We start from the raw sequence: 15,238 nt of genomic DNA, 5'->3' as shown, positions 1-15,238 counted from the left end.
AACACATCTAGATAAGTTCCTTAGGGGGTCTACTTTCCAAAATGGTGTCACTTGTGGGGGGTTTCAATGTTTAGGCACATCAGTGGCTCTCCAAACGCAACATGGCGTCCCATCTCAATTCCTGTCAATTTTGCATTGAAAAGTCAAACGATGCTACTTCCCTTCCGAGCTCTCCCATGCGCCCAAACAGTGGTTTACCCCCACATATGGGGTATCAGCGTACTCAGGACAAATTGTACAACAACTTTTGGGGTCCAATTTCTTCTCTTACCCTTGGGAAAATAAAAAATTGGGGGCGAAAAATAATTTTTGTGAAAAAATATGATTTTTTATTTTTACGGTTCTGCATTATAAACTTCTGTGAAGCACTTGGTGGGTCAAAGTGCTCACCACACCTCTAGATAAGTTCCTTAGGGGGTCTACTTTCCAAAATGGTGTCACTTGTGGGGGGTTTCAATGTTTAGGCACATCAGGGGCTCCCCAAACGCAACATGGCGTCCCATCTCAATTCCAGTCAATTTTGCATTGAAAAGTCAAATGGCGCTCCTTCGCTTCCGAGCTCTGTCATGCGCCCAAACAGTGGTTTCCCCCACATATGGGGTATCGGCGTACTCAGGACAAATTGTACAACAACTTTTGTGGTCCATTTTCTCCTGTTACCCTTGGTAAAATAAAACAAATTGGAGCTGAAGTAAATTTTTTGTGAAAAAAAGTTAAATGTTCATTTTTATTTAAACATTCCAAAAATTCCTGTGAAGCACCAGAAGGGTTAATAAACTTCTTGAATATGGTTTTGAGCACCTTGAGGGGTGCAGTTTTTAGAATGGTGTCACACTTGGGTATTTTCTATCATATAGACCCCTCAAAATGACTTCAAATGAGATGTGGTCCCTAAAAAAAAATGGTGTTGTAAAAATGAGAAATTGCTGGTCAACTTTTAACCCTTATAACTCCCTAACAAAAAAAAATTTTGGTTCCAAAATTGTGCTGATGTAAAGTAGACATGTGGGAAATGTTACTTATTAAGTATTTTGTGTGACATATCTCTGTGATTTAAGGGCATAAAAATTCAAAGTTGGAAAATTGCAAAATTTTCAAAATTTTCGCCAAATTTCCATTTTTTTTGCAAATAAACGCAGGTAATATCAAAGAAATTTTACCACTATCATGAAGTACAATATGTCACGAGAAAACAATGTCAGAATCGCCAAGATCCGTTGAAGCGTTCCAGAGTTATAACCTCATAAAGGGACAGTGGTCAGAATTGTAAAAATTGGACCAGTCATTAACGTGCAAACCACCCTTGGGGGTGAAGGGGTTAAGTACTCTGGGAAAGGTGACGGGCTTCTGGCTGGTCATGACTTAAAGAGCAGAGAATGCTGGAATGTGCCCCTTTTAAACTAGGGAACCTTTAAGACCAGGGGATGCTGGTCATGTGTCTTTACAAAGCCAGGGAAAGCTGGACATGTACCTATAAGCCCAGCGACTACTGGGCATGCGTCTTTAAGACCAGGGAATGCGGTCATGCACCCTTAAGACACGTGCCTGTAAGACCAGAGCTTGCTGGACAACCAGAGATTGCAGGTCTTAAGTATTAAAAACAGGGAACGCTAGTCCCTTTATGCTGCCGGGGTGCGTGCGGGGGAGGGGTGCGTGTGGGGGAGGGGTGCAGAGGGAGGATTCTCCTTACCGAGATTCTGAGTCTCCCGTCTGGAACAGCGTGGAGTTCAGCGCTGAATACCGCCGGTGAGATGCAGCAGCCACTTCCGGATGAGCTCATGTCCGGAAATGGCAGAGGATTAAGATGGCCGCCGAGAATAGAACTCTCGTCCTGAATGAGAGGCGCCTGAATGGGGGGGCGGAGCCTGAAGCGCGGCCTACACAAACCCGAAGCCGGGGTCTAAATTTTTGAAGCCAGCCGGCGCCGAACGAGGGAAAAAAACCGCCGGATGCGCAGAGCCCTCCAACCGCTCGAGTCCCGGCACTTACCCCAGTGTGCAGCTCTGTTCAGCAGGTCAGAAGGTAGAAAAGATCCTGTGCTGTTGCTGCTGTTTGGACGGTGCAGGGATAAGAAAAGCCCTCAATCCATGATCCCTTTAGCAGGGAGGAGGAGAGGAACCGTCCACCTCCTTGTACCATCCGCTCTTAATAGTGGTGGTGCAGTGGGGGCTGCTCGGACGCCACGCTGGAAGGTGCCTCTGTACAGCCGAGGGTAAAACCTGGTGGGCAGGGCTGATGTCCGGCAATAGGCCTGGCTGCAGAAGAGGATACTGGAGGTGCTTCTCCAGTGCTCGTCTGATAAGGGAGGGGGAGATCGGTGCCCTTGAAGGGGCCCGTCGCCCCTACAATCAGCTCAGGCAGTGGCTTCCCACATCGCAGGAGAGGATACGGAGAGGTGAAACTCCCGTGCTCGCCTGTTGTTGGTTCGGGGAGATCGGAACATGAAAGAATCCGTCACCCCATTTGTAAAGGTAAAAAGAGTTTTTGGGTCTGAATAGCAGACCAGTCCGTGTGCCTCCTACGGACACTAAGCAAGAAATAGTTAGCTGAGAGCCAACAGGAGGGTGTATGCTGCAGGGGAGGAGCTGAGAGCCAGCAGAGGGGTGTATGCTGCAGGGGAGGAGCTGAGAGCCAGCAGGAGGGTGTATACTGCAGGGGAGGAGCTGAGAGCCAGCAGGAGGGTGTACACTGCAGGGGAGGAGCTGAGAGCCAGCAGGAGGGTGTACACTGCAGGGGAGGAGCTGAGAGCCAGCAGGAGGTGTATACTGCAGGGGAGGAGCTGAGAGCCAGCAGGAGGGTGTATGCTGCAGGGGAGGAGCTGAGAGCCAGCAGAGGGGTGTATGCTGCAGGGGAGGAGCTGAGAGCCAGCAGGAGGGTGTATACCGCAGGGGAGGAGCTGAGAGCCAGCAGGAGGGTGTATACTGCAGGAGAGGAGCTGAGAGCCAGCAGGAGGGTGTATACTGCAGGGGAGGAGCTGAGAGCCAGCAGGAGGGTGTACACTGCAGGGGAGGAGCTGAGAGCCAGCAGGAGGGTGTACACTGCAGGGGAGGAGCTGAGAGCCAGCAGGAGGGTGTATGCTGCAGGGGAGGAGCTGAGAGCCAGCAGGAGGGTGTATGCTGCAGGGGAGGAGCTGAGAGCCAGCAGGAGGGTGTATACTGCAGGGGAGGAGCTGAGAGCCAGCAGGAGGGTGTATACTGCAGGGGAGGAGCTGAGAGCCAGCAGGAGGGTGTATACTGCAGGGGAGGAGCTGAGAGCCAGCAGGAGGGTGTATACTGCAGGGGAGGAGCTGAGAGCCAGCAGGAGGGTGTATACTGCAGGGGAGGAGCTGAGAGCCAGCAGGAGGGTGTATACTGCAGGGGAGGCGCTGAGAGCCAGCAGGAGGGTGTATACTGCAGGGGAGGAGCTGTGAGCCAGCAGGAGGGTGTACACTGCAGGGGAGGAGCTGAGAGCCAGCAGGAGGATGTACACTGCAGGGGAGGAGCTGAGAGCCAGCAGGAGGTGTATACTGCAGGGGAGGAGCTGAGAGCCAGCAGGAGGGTGTATGCTGCAGGGGAGGAGCTGAGAGCCAGCAGGAGGGTGTATGCTGCAGGGGAGGAGCTGAGAGCCAGCAGGAGGGTGTATGCTGCAGGGGAGGAGCTGAGAGCCAGCAGGAGGGTGTATACTGCAGGGGAGGAGCTGAGAGCCAGCAGGAGGGTGTATACTGCAGGGGAGGAGCTGAGAGCCAGCAGGAGGGTGTATACTGCAGGGAGGAGCTAACTTTCTTTGTATCACTTAGTGGCAGCAGCATAACACCCACGGGCTGTGTCCCCCAATGAGGCGAAGGAGAAATGTTTTTAAGCGTAAAATACATGCATTAAAGTAAGAAAAAGAAACACTTATTTTTTTATCTATTTATACTTGTTACACACACTTTTTAATATCTGACATCAGAGCTTCCGTAGGTGACATCTGGGAATCCATAGCCACATGCACACCCAGTTCTGACGAGCATGCTTGTGTTTTCACTGGGGAATGACGCCTCTCACGGGGGGCATGATTCCAGGGAGAACAAAAACACAGAAATTCCAGTGTTATGTAATTTTTTCATTTCATAACTCCTTCTCTAGGCTCCCCCTGTGGAATTTAAAAAGTTAAACGGACAATCCCTTTAAGGTTACCTTTAATACACAAGATGCATATAATGCCTGGTTCTTTAAATTCGAAGGGATGTCGAATGCGTGTCCAAGGTCCTTGCCTAAAAGTACAGAAGGAAACCCATTAGTAGATGCCTCAGAGACCCCTAAACCAAAGTTCTAGGGAAATGTCGGCGCCCCTCACCATTCTTGGAGAACTTTACACGACCGTTGTCTGCGTCCAGGTAACAGCCAATCGTGTCATGCATTGTAAATTCCTGCGTGGGAATAAAAAGTACGTAAAGTAGTATTCCCATCTCCAAGTCCCCATACCAATATGTAACCGGTATAATAATATTAGCAAATACCTCCACTTAGCAAATCCGAAGAACTATACTACATTTCTATGTCTCTATCCTCATGTGCAGGCATTGCAGGACCTAAGGTATCCATGGTTACGACCACTGACATAGTGACACTTAGTTGCTAATGGTCATAACCATGGATACTGTACCTCAGGTCCTGCAGTGCCTGCACAAGAGGAAAGAGACATAGCCAATCAGAAAAACTATACTACATTTCTAATTGGCGGTATTTGCTAATATTATTATTATACCTACTACATATTGGGACAGGGATATTCTCATATACCAGATCCTTTAACTAACGACTTTTATTCTGTGTTATCTACTATGTCGCAAGGGCATTTAGGTAGAATTACCAAAACTGCTTCTATAGAAAAAGGGTTTAGAGGGGTGTTCTGTTTTCAGAAAACCCCCTTTTTTAAACCGGGTGCAGTTTGTTTTGAACAATTGCCTACTCACCTTCCCTGGGTCCGGCTACTGGTGTCTAATTGTCTGCAGGGCTGGCATCACGTCAACAGCACGGCAGCCAATCAGTGAGCTCAGAGGTCCTGCCTGAGTGATCGGCTGCAGCGCTGTCAACATGATGATAGTGCTATAGACAATAAACAACTGGAGACTCAGAGCTGGACCCAGGGAGCGTGAGTAAGGCACATTTAGTTTTTTATATCCGCTGAGTCCTGGAAAATTGATTTATCAAAACCACAAAGTTTCTTTAATTGCTCAAAGTAACCAATTAAGATGGCTTTTTTCTGGTAACTGTAGGGAAACCCCTTGAGAGAGGACACAATCTCTCCAGACATGTCAGTTTCATAGGTAATGGAAGCCCCATGAAATAACAATTCTGCATCTAGCCTTTCCTCTGTTAATTTATGAAGACATTCGGTGTTACTAGTCAGGGCTTGTCCCTACAAAGTCTAACACTTACCCAATTGGTGCAGAGAACACGAGGCGCCCCCCATTTACAAGGTGAAGAACATCTCACTGTCCCTTCAGTCATACAATGCCAGGAAGATTAACAGAGGAAAAGCTCAATACTGACATAGAAAGGTATTTTCTCTATCAGACATGAGAGGTGAGCCTTCTTACAAATTGAATGAAAACAAGTTTATTTTTTTGTTTTTTTAACATAAAATTGAAGGTCTGGGTGTTACCTCGCCATAATTATCAAACTGTTTATTGTTGGATTTCTTCCCTGTTCCTCCATAACCAAAGCCAAATTTGTCCGTTCCTAAAGAACAAAAAAGGTTTAATAGGTTTATAGACTATACATCAAAAACACAGATCACCTGGGCACGACTATGGGCAAGTGACTACAAACTCCGAGTAGCACAATGTAAAGGCTATGGGCATCTTTCACATGGAAAACATTTTGATATTAACTAGTCAATGCTTTCGGCTAACAAAAATTGCACTAAGGTTAAGCATGTAATCATCAGTCAATCATTTCCATACCCCCTGACCCAAGATCCAAAGATTGTTCCCTTCTGGGAGTGTCTCTCCCAGGAATATAGGCTGGATGTGAGCTGTGTGTTTCTCCCAGTAATATAGGTTGGAATGGAGCTCAGCGTTTTTCCAAGTAATATACGCTGTAGGCTGGAAGTGAGCTCTGTGTGTCACTCCCAGTAATATAGGTTGGATGAAAGCAGTGTATTTCTCCCAGTAATATAAGTATGATATAGGCTGAATGTGAGGTCTGTGTGCCTCTCCCAGGAATATAGGCTGAATGTGAGGTCTGTGTGCCTCTCCCAGTAATATAGGCTGGATGTGAGTTGCGTCTATACCAGTAATACAATGAGAATGTGAGCTCAATGTCTCTCCCAGTAATACAGGCTGGATGTGAGCCGTGTTTCTCTCCTAGTAATATAGAATAGATGTATGCTGAGTGTGGTTCACAGTCATATGGGCTGGATGTGAGCTGGGTGTCTCTCCCATTAATATAGGTTGGATGTGAGCAGTGTGTCTTTCCCAGTAATATAGGCTGGATATGAGCTCTGTGTGTCTCTCCCAGTAATATAGGCTGGATGTGAGATCTGTGTCTCTCCCACTAATACAGCCTAGCTGTGTTTCTCTTCTAGTAATATAGGATAGATGTAAGCTGAGTGTCTTTCACAGTAATATAGTTTGGATGTGAGCTGTGTGTCTTTCAAAGTAATATAGGGTGAACGGGAGCTCAGTGTCTTTCCCAGTAATATAGGTTGGAAGTGAGCTCCTTGTGTCTCTTCTAATGTAGGCTGTAAGCTAGCTGTGTGTCTCTATAAACTGGATGTGAGCAGTGTCTCTCCCAGTAACATAGGTTGGATGTGAGCTCAATGTCTTTCCCAGTAATATAGGCTGGATGTGAGCTCAATGTATTTCCCAGTAATATAGGTTGGATGTGAGCTCAATGTATTTCCCAGTAATATAGGTTGGATGTGAGCTCAATGTATTTCCCAGTAATATAGGCTGGAATTGAGCTGTGTCTCTCCCAGTAATATAGGCTGGATGTGATCTCAGTGTTTCTCCCACTAACATATCATGGATGTGAGCTAAGAAAGTCAGAACATATATAAACACAACCACACTTCTCTCTCCAATTGTACATAAACACACACGCGTGCACACACAGAGACACTACGTATAAAGTTAATAAAATCAGCTAATTGGGCACATCATAGCAATATAAAGGGATGTGACAAAAATAGATGACATAAGTTGTAATGATACGTGTGCCGCCAATCTCAACTCACCAAGATCTAAGGTGGCCTGCATGGAAGACCAACCCACTCTGCACAATCCCTGGTCGTGGCAGGAGACCTCGTAGTAATACTTTCCTGTTAAAATCCAATAACTATTTTAGACATTGATACGATTCCTCTTGCAGCAGAAGACCAGCCGTTACTCTGGAAGCTGGGGCCTGTGAAACGGTCAGCAATGAGCAAATAATGGTTCAGTGGTTAGCACTGCAGCCTTGCAGCGCTGGGGACCTGGGTACAAATCCCGCCAAGGACAACATCTGCAAGGAGTTTGTGTGTTCTCCCCGTGTTTGCGTGGGTTCCTCCACACTCCAAAGACAAATTGATAGGGAATTATACTGTGAGCCCCAATGGGGACAGCAATGACAATATCTGTAAAGTGCTGCGGGAGATGATGGCGCTATATAAGCAAAGCATAATAAATACAATCAATAATGAAAAGCTAGAACACCCCACTATAGCGATAGAATCCTTATCCACTGCACCTTTATTGACTCCTCGGGTAGACCTGCAGCCGTGCCACTCCTTCACCTCTCTGCTCTGACAACAGAGGCCGTCTGCTCCGATAGCTGCGGGTAAGAAAGTCGGATTACATGAGGTGTCAGTCATCGGCGTAATGCTAAAGTCACAGCACCCTATTTTATTTCGAGGGTCGAGTGTGTAAAAAGCTGAAAGCACTCGGACCAATGTTATTCAGTTGGGGCTACTTCCATATTTCGGATGACACTCGCCTAGTCATGTCTATGGGTGAAAAAAAGGGATCACACATGGAGCATCCAATATTCACAGAGACATGGCCATTCTATTACTTATGAGCCTGGATTTGGCGATGTATTAACAGGATGTCACACGGAGGACGATTGAGATGAAAAAACGCCGGTTTTCAAAGAAGGAAAAAAGAGGATTTTTTATACGCGCATAAGAATGAACGGTCTGACACCAGCAGGCGGTGATCAGGGTCAGGCGATGTTCACATGCTGCGATTGTTATGTTTTCTCTAAAGCTAAAACCTGCTCTTTCTGCAGTTAAAACGCTGCGCTCAAAGCACCCGGTTTTCAGCATTTCCGTTGCCGATTACTTGTGCGCTTTGTCTACAGTAAATGTTTAACAACACGATTTTTAGTCACGAAAAATGTTGCAAAAATGCCAAATTGTATTTTTTTTTTTCAATCTTGCATTACTTTCCATAAGTGCAAAAAGGCTGGAAAAAAAAAAAAGTCAACCTGCTGCAAACTCCAAAAACAGATTTCCAATTCACTCAGGAAAAAGATAATCGTGTGCACGAGATCTGTGAAGTCTCGTAGATTTTACTGGTACTGTGAAAAGCAGATCTTAAATGCCAGAAAAAATGCAGCAAAAACACAAAGGTGTGAACAGAGTTTTATGCTGAAATCCGTAAAGGGCCGTGGAATTAATGGCGCTATAGAAATGAGTAAAACAAAGGGATTGCACACTGTGAGCCAACACTACGCAATTTAGCAAAAATGCAAAAAAAAACAAGAAAAAAAAACAAAGGAAAACATGCTTTTTCTTCTCCAGCTTCTTTCCTGCCAAGAGATCAGGTTTGGCTGCAGAAAAAAGCTGAAAAAAAATGACAAATGTGAAAAAAATTAAGAATTTGGTGGTTTTGGTCCATCTAGTCAAATATTCTATCGATAGGACATTTTATATGGGCAAATGTATTCACCCTTAAAAAAGAAAAAAAAAACATGGCCACCCAACTCCATTTACTATGGAATCCTTTTACGGCACTGTTCACACCACCACGTTTACATGGGCGATGTACTATGTAGATACCATGGCAGGTGAAGTATAACACCTTACCGAAGGCCGATCCTCTGTCATACGGGTTCATCTGCCATTTATTTAGCACTGTGTACAAACAGAGAGAGACATATTTCATTACCAATGCAATGTCCGAAGCAGAACTATAACGTGAAATTACAGCCCCCATTAATAAATAGAAATACAGGGTCTCACTCATCAAGTGTCTAAAAGGAAAACTGAATGTTGCCTATAGCAACCAATCACAGCGCAGCTTTCATTTAAAAATACTGATCTGGTAAAATGAACGCTGTGCTGTGATTGGTTGCTATCGGTAACATTCAGTTTTCCTGCCCCATAATGTGAATATGAGCAGACAAGCAGATCTCTATAGAGAATATGGGATTACTACAGTGGCTTGTGTAAGTAGTCACCCCATTGGCATTTTTCGCGTTTTGCTTCCTCACAACCTGGAATTTCAATTTTTTGAGGTTTTACATCAGTCCATGTACAGAACATGCCTACAGCTGTGAACATTTGGTTTTCTTTTTATTGTGAAGCAAACAACAAATAGGACAAAATAACTGAAAACTTCAGTGTGCATAATTATTCACCCTCTAAAGTCAGTACTTTGTGGAGCCTCCTTTTGGAGCAACTACAGATGCAATTGCTTTGGAAAAGTCTATGAGCTTTCCCATCTGGCCACAGGGAATTTTGGCCATTTGGCCATTCTTTAAGGTAAAACTGCTCCAGCTCCTTCAAGTTAGATGGTTTCCTCTGGTGAACAGCAGTCTTCAAAGTCTGACCACAGATTCTCCATTGTAGGTTTTTCTGAAAAGAGTATGCACAGGCCATGTGCAGAGCCCCGCAAGTATCAGTGGTTCCTACAGGCGATAGCAGTTTTGTGAGACCAAACTGGGGCTAGCTCGGCTGTGTGTGAGTAGCCAGGGTCTGCTCTGTGACATTAGCGCCTGGAGAAGGCTGGGGATTTATGCTTATGAGTTTGTTTCTGTGTTGTGCAACCCGTGGAAAGCAATAAAAGCTGCACGTGTTTGTACCTAAACTGCACTGCCTGTGTGAATGCTACCTAAGGTTTATGAACGAGCGAGTCCCTACACCCTTTCAGTGCACACTGTCTTGAAGAAGGTGAGACCTGAGTATTCGGGAGGGTTACCTGAACTTCCAGTTTTTATTGAGGCTTTGCCTTTCTTGCCTTCCTGTTGATCCTTTAAGGTTTCGTACACAATTTGGATGACGGGAATGCTGAAAGCCTAAAATAACGAATAACGTGCATCTTCATCCAATCATTACACAACACACCGAAAATAAATGTACCTAAAAAGAGACTGCACAATTCTTCTCTAATGTTTGGTAGCAACAAATACACTGGGTAATCTTAAAATAAAAACATCCCCGAATACCGGGAAAATCTGCATTGTGGGGCAATTAACCCTGCAATCGTCTGACACCCGCACACGAGGGTTGTCCTGGAAGGGTCTTCCTTACGACGGGTGTTATATCGCTTGGGAGAGAGGGGCTGGAAAACGAATCCTAAAGTCTCTTTATCCACAGTGACCGCACACCCACATAACAGCGGGACTTACCCCAGTTTTCCCACTTCCGGTTTCTGCAGCCTAAAATGGAAAATAAAAGGGTTAATGACGTAAATTGGACATTAGCATAATAATGGGTCCCAATGCAAAATTCTCAAGATTGCCCCCAAATACAGCAGGTCTTCTGTGCCATACAACCATCACCCGCCATTGGAGCTCCGGCTGCTGCTACCCTTAAATGCCATTAAAGAGGCAGATTCCCTGGCACACCGATTCTGGCACCGGACGGCTTCCACGAGGCGACTGCATGGTACAGATGGGTGCCATTGGAAGCCACGGGCGCCTGTCGCCTACATGTTTGTGCCTCTATAAAGCCCAAGAAGATAAATGACAGCTGTGCGCCAATGATGATAAACTCACCATGAGCACGTCGCCTCCGCCCAGGATCAGGGGTATGGACTCCGCCTGGATGTCGGTGGGGAGACTGAACAATGAGATAAAGCAGAGAATGCAAATAAACCACTATAAAAAGAAACGCAAACTAAAGTCTTCACACCCCCAGGAAAGCGACACATGTGATCAGGAGAACAGGCCGCATTCTTCATCGCTCCATGGCCAGATCTGATGCCCACATGACCATGTAGGCATTTGCCAGGGTGGGGACCTACATGTGGCCCATGGGCACAGGCTGGTGATCTGACATTTACAGCCCGCACTTACAGCCAATCCATCTCCTCCACGGCCTGCGCGATCTCCGGCATCACACCCATTTCTGCAACATAAAAGTGCAGCGCTCATTAGTAAAATCTCAGATCAGCAGCCGCTGGTTATCAGGGGGATCGCCGGTCAGCCCCCCGCTCACTGAAGCCATAATAAGTCACAGAACATCTGGTGGGCATGATGATACTCTTATAAAGCTACGGGGCCGGTAAGACCCCAGCAGTGAGCGGCTTCATTATTCTACAATATTCACCTATCAATGCAGCCGCAGAGGAGGGAAACAGAAGAAAATGCCCTTTTTTACACGGCCACTGCTCAGGGTGTTCGGTGCCTAGTTTGATGGCGTCATGTCCGTCGGGGTTTTCAAGGACTTAAATACTGACGACCTGACGTTAGAATCGTCCGCTCAGTTTGGGTCCATCTCGCGTCACTCCCATGATCAGCAGATTGTGCAGTGGCCCTTTAAGGTGCTGCAAACACTCTCCCATCTAAAGAATATGGATACCTATGCCAGACGGCTGTCCCCGAGCCGTGCAGACCCCTGTCCCTGAGCCGCGATAATGAGCCTACAACTCAGCAATAATGTTTTACATCATTACTGAATCAGCAGACTATCAGACACAGCCAGACTCCTCGTACAGAAGGCAGAGACGGTTTATTACCACCTCTGCCTTCCTGCTCGCTGTATGCACAGAGCTACACAAGCATTAGGAAGCGCTCCGGACACAGCAATTACATGATCCCGGGGGGCCAGGAGGGAGTTGTTGGGTGTTTGGAGACCCCCGTCAGCTCCGCTATGCAGCCCGGAGGGTGAACTTGCTCTGTAACTGGCACTAATATACCGGTCCCAGCTACAGAGACGATCAGCAGTAATTAAATTGTCTATAAATGCTTCTGGAATCACTTTTATGACCTTATATTCTGCTTATTGGCTGTATAGATACATAAATGGGAACACTATTTATTACATATTTCAGCGGCACTTTGCGATCATAAAAACGTGGATTTTCTTTAGATTTTCTGTACATTTTCCCACAATATAAAAAGTAGAAATAATAATTAAAAAAAAAAAAGGAAAATAACAGAAAAAATAAATAATCACACAAAAAAATTCAAAAATTATTAGTCCACCTGAGCGACCTGTTAAAAACGAATGGACGGAAGTAAAAACAAGGCGACCTACGTGGCGAGGAACGGCCGCCATGATACAACAGGGAATGAGCCCCATACGGTGACCCCGGGGGCACAATGTCATATAGAAGAGAGGGGACAGAGGCTGTGATGGGCCACAGCCCAGGAACTGGGAGGAATGGCAGGGCATGCTGATACTTGTAGTGCTACACGGCTCTGCATGCATTAGGTCATTGGTTCTGAGGGCAGGCAGTGAGACATTCATTGCATTAAGAATCTGTCACCATAAGGGGAATTTCTCTCACCTGCAAAAGCCGCCATGTCTACCGGTTGCCAGCGCAGACAGCACACAAGAAGGAACTCGTCACAGCGCCGGAAACATCAGCTCACTCACATGGAGAGGGGTTTTTTTTGTCTACACTTGGTAGACATGTTTCTGTCGTCGGTAGGATAAACTGGTCTTCAACAATATGGCGGAAGCTGCACCCAGTGCATTACACTGAAAGGAGACCAATCAGTAATGCAACATGTTCTGCCTCCAGTGTTACGTGACATGCGCGGTAGGTCGGGCGCAGCCCCGGCGGCCATGATTGTTTGGGGCACAGGCTCCAGTCTGTTTGTGTTGTATCGTTATAGAGAAAAGGAAGCCGCATATGTGTATAGTTCACTTATCTGATCAGCTCCCAGCACCTTGTGAGTGTGAACCAGACTATAAGAAATGATCCTTTAATCATAGAGCAATGAGTCAAATTACAGCACATTTTACAGAGGCATAAGTCATTTTTATAGCACCCCATGGCTCAATAACCTCACCATGAAACACTAAATGATAAAAGTATAGGGACACGCTGCTTAAAGGGACGTTGTAATGACCTATAGTTTAAATCAGGTTTTGGGGTTACAGGTCCTATTTTTTTATTTTTTTTTAAAGGCATAGTTTTGTGTCTTTTCCTTTTTTTTCTTATCATTTTATCCAAATCTTGCCATTTTTACAGTAACCGCTGGAGCTATTTTAGACTAGTGCTTTCATTTTTTTTTTTTTTTTCAGAAGGAATTTTCAGCAGGCTCTTTATCAGCAGAGGCAGGATTACAATGACAGGTAACACAGGATCCACTCATCACAATACACCATGTAACAACTCACCAGCTCCCTCTTCCTGCACTATGACCTTTGCACACGCTCATTAGATGCTTTAATACGAAAGATAGGGGGCAGAGGCTGGTTATTGCTGCTAATGTACCAGTGAATTTCCTGAAATTATAAGATGTATGAGTCTAATATAGCCCCAATGGCGGTGTGAAAACTGCAGGATTTCTGTTTTTTTTTTCCTTTTAATACAGGTTGTGCTATGAAAAAAAGCATTGCCCCCAAAATAAAAATCACCATTTATCACAAAAACATGATAGAAAGGGAACCTGTCACATTGGATAACGCTATTAATCTGCAGGGTTATATTCAGGTAGATAGTATCAGAAAGGTGACCAGTCCCCACTGACAGTGCGGCTCTCAGTAGAAGATGAACTTGATTCCTCCCGGGAGCCTCTGACTATCAGGCTGGGACTGTAGCCGCATCGGCTCTCCTGTAGCCTGTCAGATGGGGCAGCATTTCTTTACATTGCAAGTCATTTTCTTCTTATAGCTTCCATCTACTTACTGAATTCATATTTTTAATTCAGTCCATTGTCCCCCTGACTATAACATCTGGCTCCTCACTCTCAGTGTATGACGGCCCCTCACCCCCAGTGTATAACATCTGGCCCCTCACCCCCAGTGTATAACATCCGGCCCCTCACCCCCAGTGTATAACATCCGGGGCCTCACCCCCAGTGTATAACATCCGGCCCCTCGCCCCCAGTGTATAACATCCAGCCCCTCACCCCCAGTGTATAGCATCCAGCCCCTCACCCCCAGTGTATAACATCTGGCTCCTCACCCCCAGTGTATAACATCTGGCCCCTCACCCCCAGTGTATAACATCCGGCCCCTCACCCCCAGTGTATAACATCCAGCCCCTCACCCCCAGTGTATAACATCCAGCCCCTCACCCCCAGTGTATAACATCTGGCTCCTCACCCCCAGTGTATAACATCCAGCCCCTCACCCCCAGTGTATAACATCTGGCTCCTCACCCCCAGTGTATAACATCCAGCCCCTCACCCCCAGTGTATAACATCTGGCTCCTCACCCCCAGTGTATAACATCTGGCCCCTCACCCCCAGTGTATAACATCCAGCCCCTCACCCCCAGTGTATAACATCCAGCCCCTCACCCCAGTGTATATGCAGTGCCCCAGGGTCCTGGTCGTTGCAGTAATGCCATTTTCCTCTAGGGGAGAGTGATGCTACGTTTGAAGGCAAAGAAGGACAACTGAATCCAGGTATCACAATTATGCAACACATTTCACACTCCAGGCAACCAGGGGGAGCTATGCTCCTATTTATTAGGTCACACTCCCCACACTTTGGTAAAACTGGTGGCCTGGGGAGGAAGTTAGTGAGTTGCTGGCTGAGCTTGGCTCAGGTAGTTGGTCCCTGACAGGGGTGGGAGCCTGTCAGAGATCCAGACAGAAGGACACGGAGCTGTGCATACCCTGAGAGCTGCAGCTTCTAGAAAGAGACACTGAAGGAGAACTGTATTGTAGAGAGGGTGAAGAAGTCATAGCAAAGGAGTGGATACCAGGAGGAGTTCTGCCCTACACAGGCTACCTCCTTCTGAGGCGCAGGATCCCGGTAGCCGGAACACCGAGGGAGCAACAGTCCTTTATGCCTTGCTCCAGAGACCGGCAGGACAGCTAATTTCACGTTACCTGCTCGCCCTATACCCAGGAGGCAAGGTGGCACCCCAATAGAGGCTGGGGCAT

The 15,238-nt window shown here is 46.4% G+C and overlaps 1 protein-coding gene across 1 annotated transcript in view; it reads right to left on the bottom strand.

The window, feature by feature from the left end:
- DDX1 (DEAD-box helicase 1) overlaps positions 1-12,883 on the bottom strand; it is a 53,427-nt gene extending 40,544 nt beyond the window's left edge. Inside the window, exons 1-11 of the mRNA XM_077291452.1 lie at positions 12,683-12,883; positions 11,247-11,298; positions 10,947-11,010; positions 10,578-10,607; positions 10,148-10,244; positions 9,034-9,081; positions 7,695-7,778; positions 7,204-7,287; positions 5,629-5,705; positions 4,318-4,390; positions 4,158-4,234 (exon numbers count right to left, since the gene is read on the bottom strand). Coding sequence (XP_077147567.1) covers positions 4,158-4,234; positions 4,318-4,390; positions 5,629-5,705; positions 7,204-7,287; positions 7,695-7,778; positions 9,034-9,081; positions 10,148-10,244; positions 10,578-10,607; positions 10,947-11,010; positions 11,247-11,298; positions 12,683-12,698 — 702 coding nt within the window. The 5' untranslated portion in view covers positions 12,699-12,883. The remainder of the gene's footprint in view (positions 1-4,157; positions 4,235-4,317; positions 4,391-5,628; positions 5,706-7,203; positions 7,288-7,694; positions 7,779-9,033; positions 9,082-10,147; positions 10,245-10,577; positions 10,608-10,946; positions 11,011-11,246; positions 11,299-12,682) is intronic.
- Positions 12,884-15,238: the final 2,355 nt, after the last annotated feature.

Source organism: Ranitomeya variabilis, chromosome 2, assembly GCF_051348905.1.
Source record: "Ranitomeya variabilis isolate aRanVar5 chromosome 2, aRanVar5.hap1, whole genome shotgun sequence".
NCBI classification, from domain to species: domain Eukaryota; kingdom Metazoa; phylum Chordata; class Amphibia; order Anura; family Dendrobatidae; genus Ranitomeya; species Ranitomeya variabilis.
The sequence above is the reverse complement of the archived record's forward strand: the minus strand, read 5'-3'. Positions and strand labels throughout refer to the sequence as shown.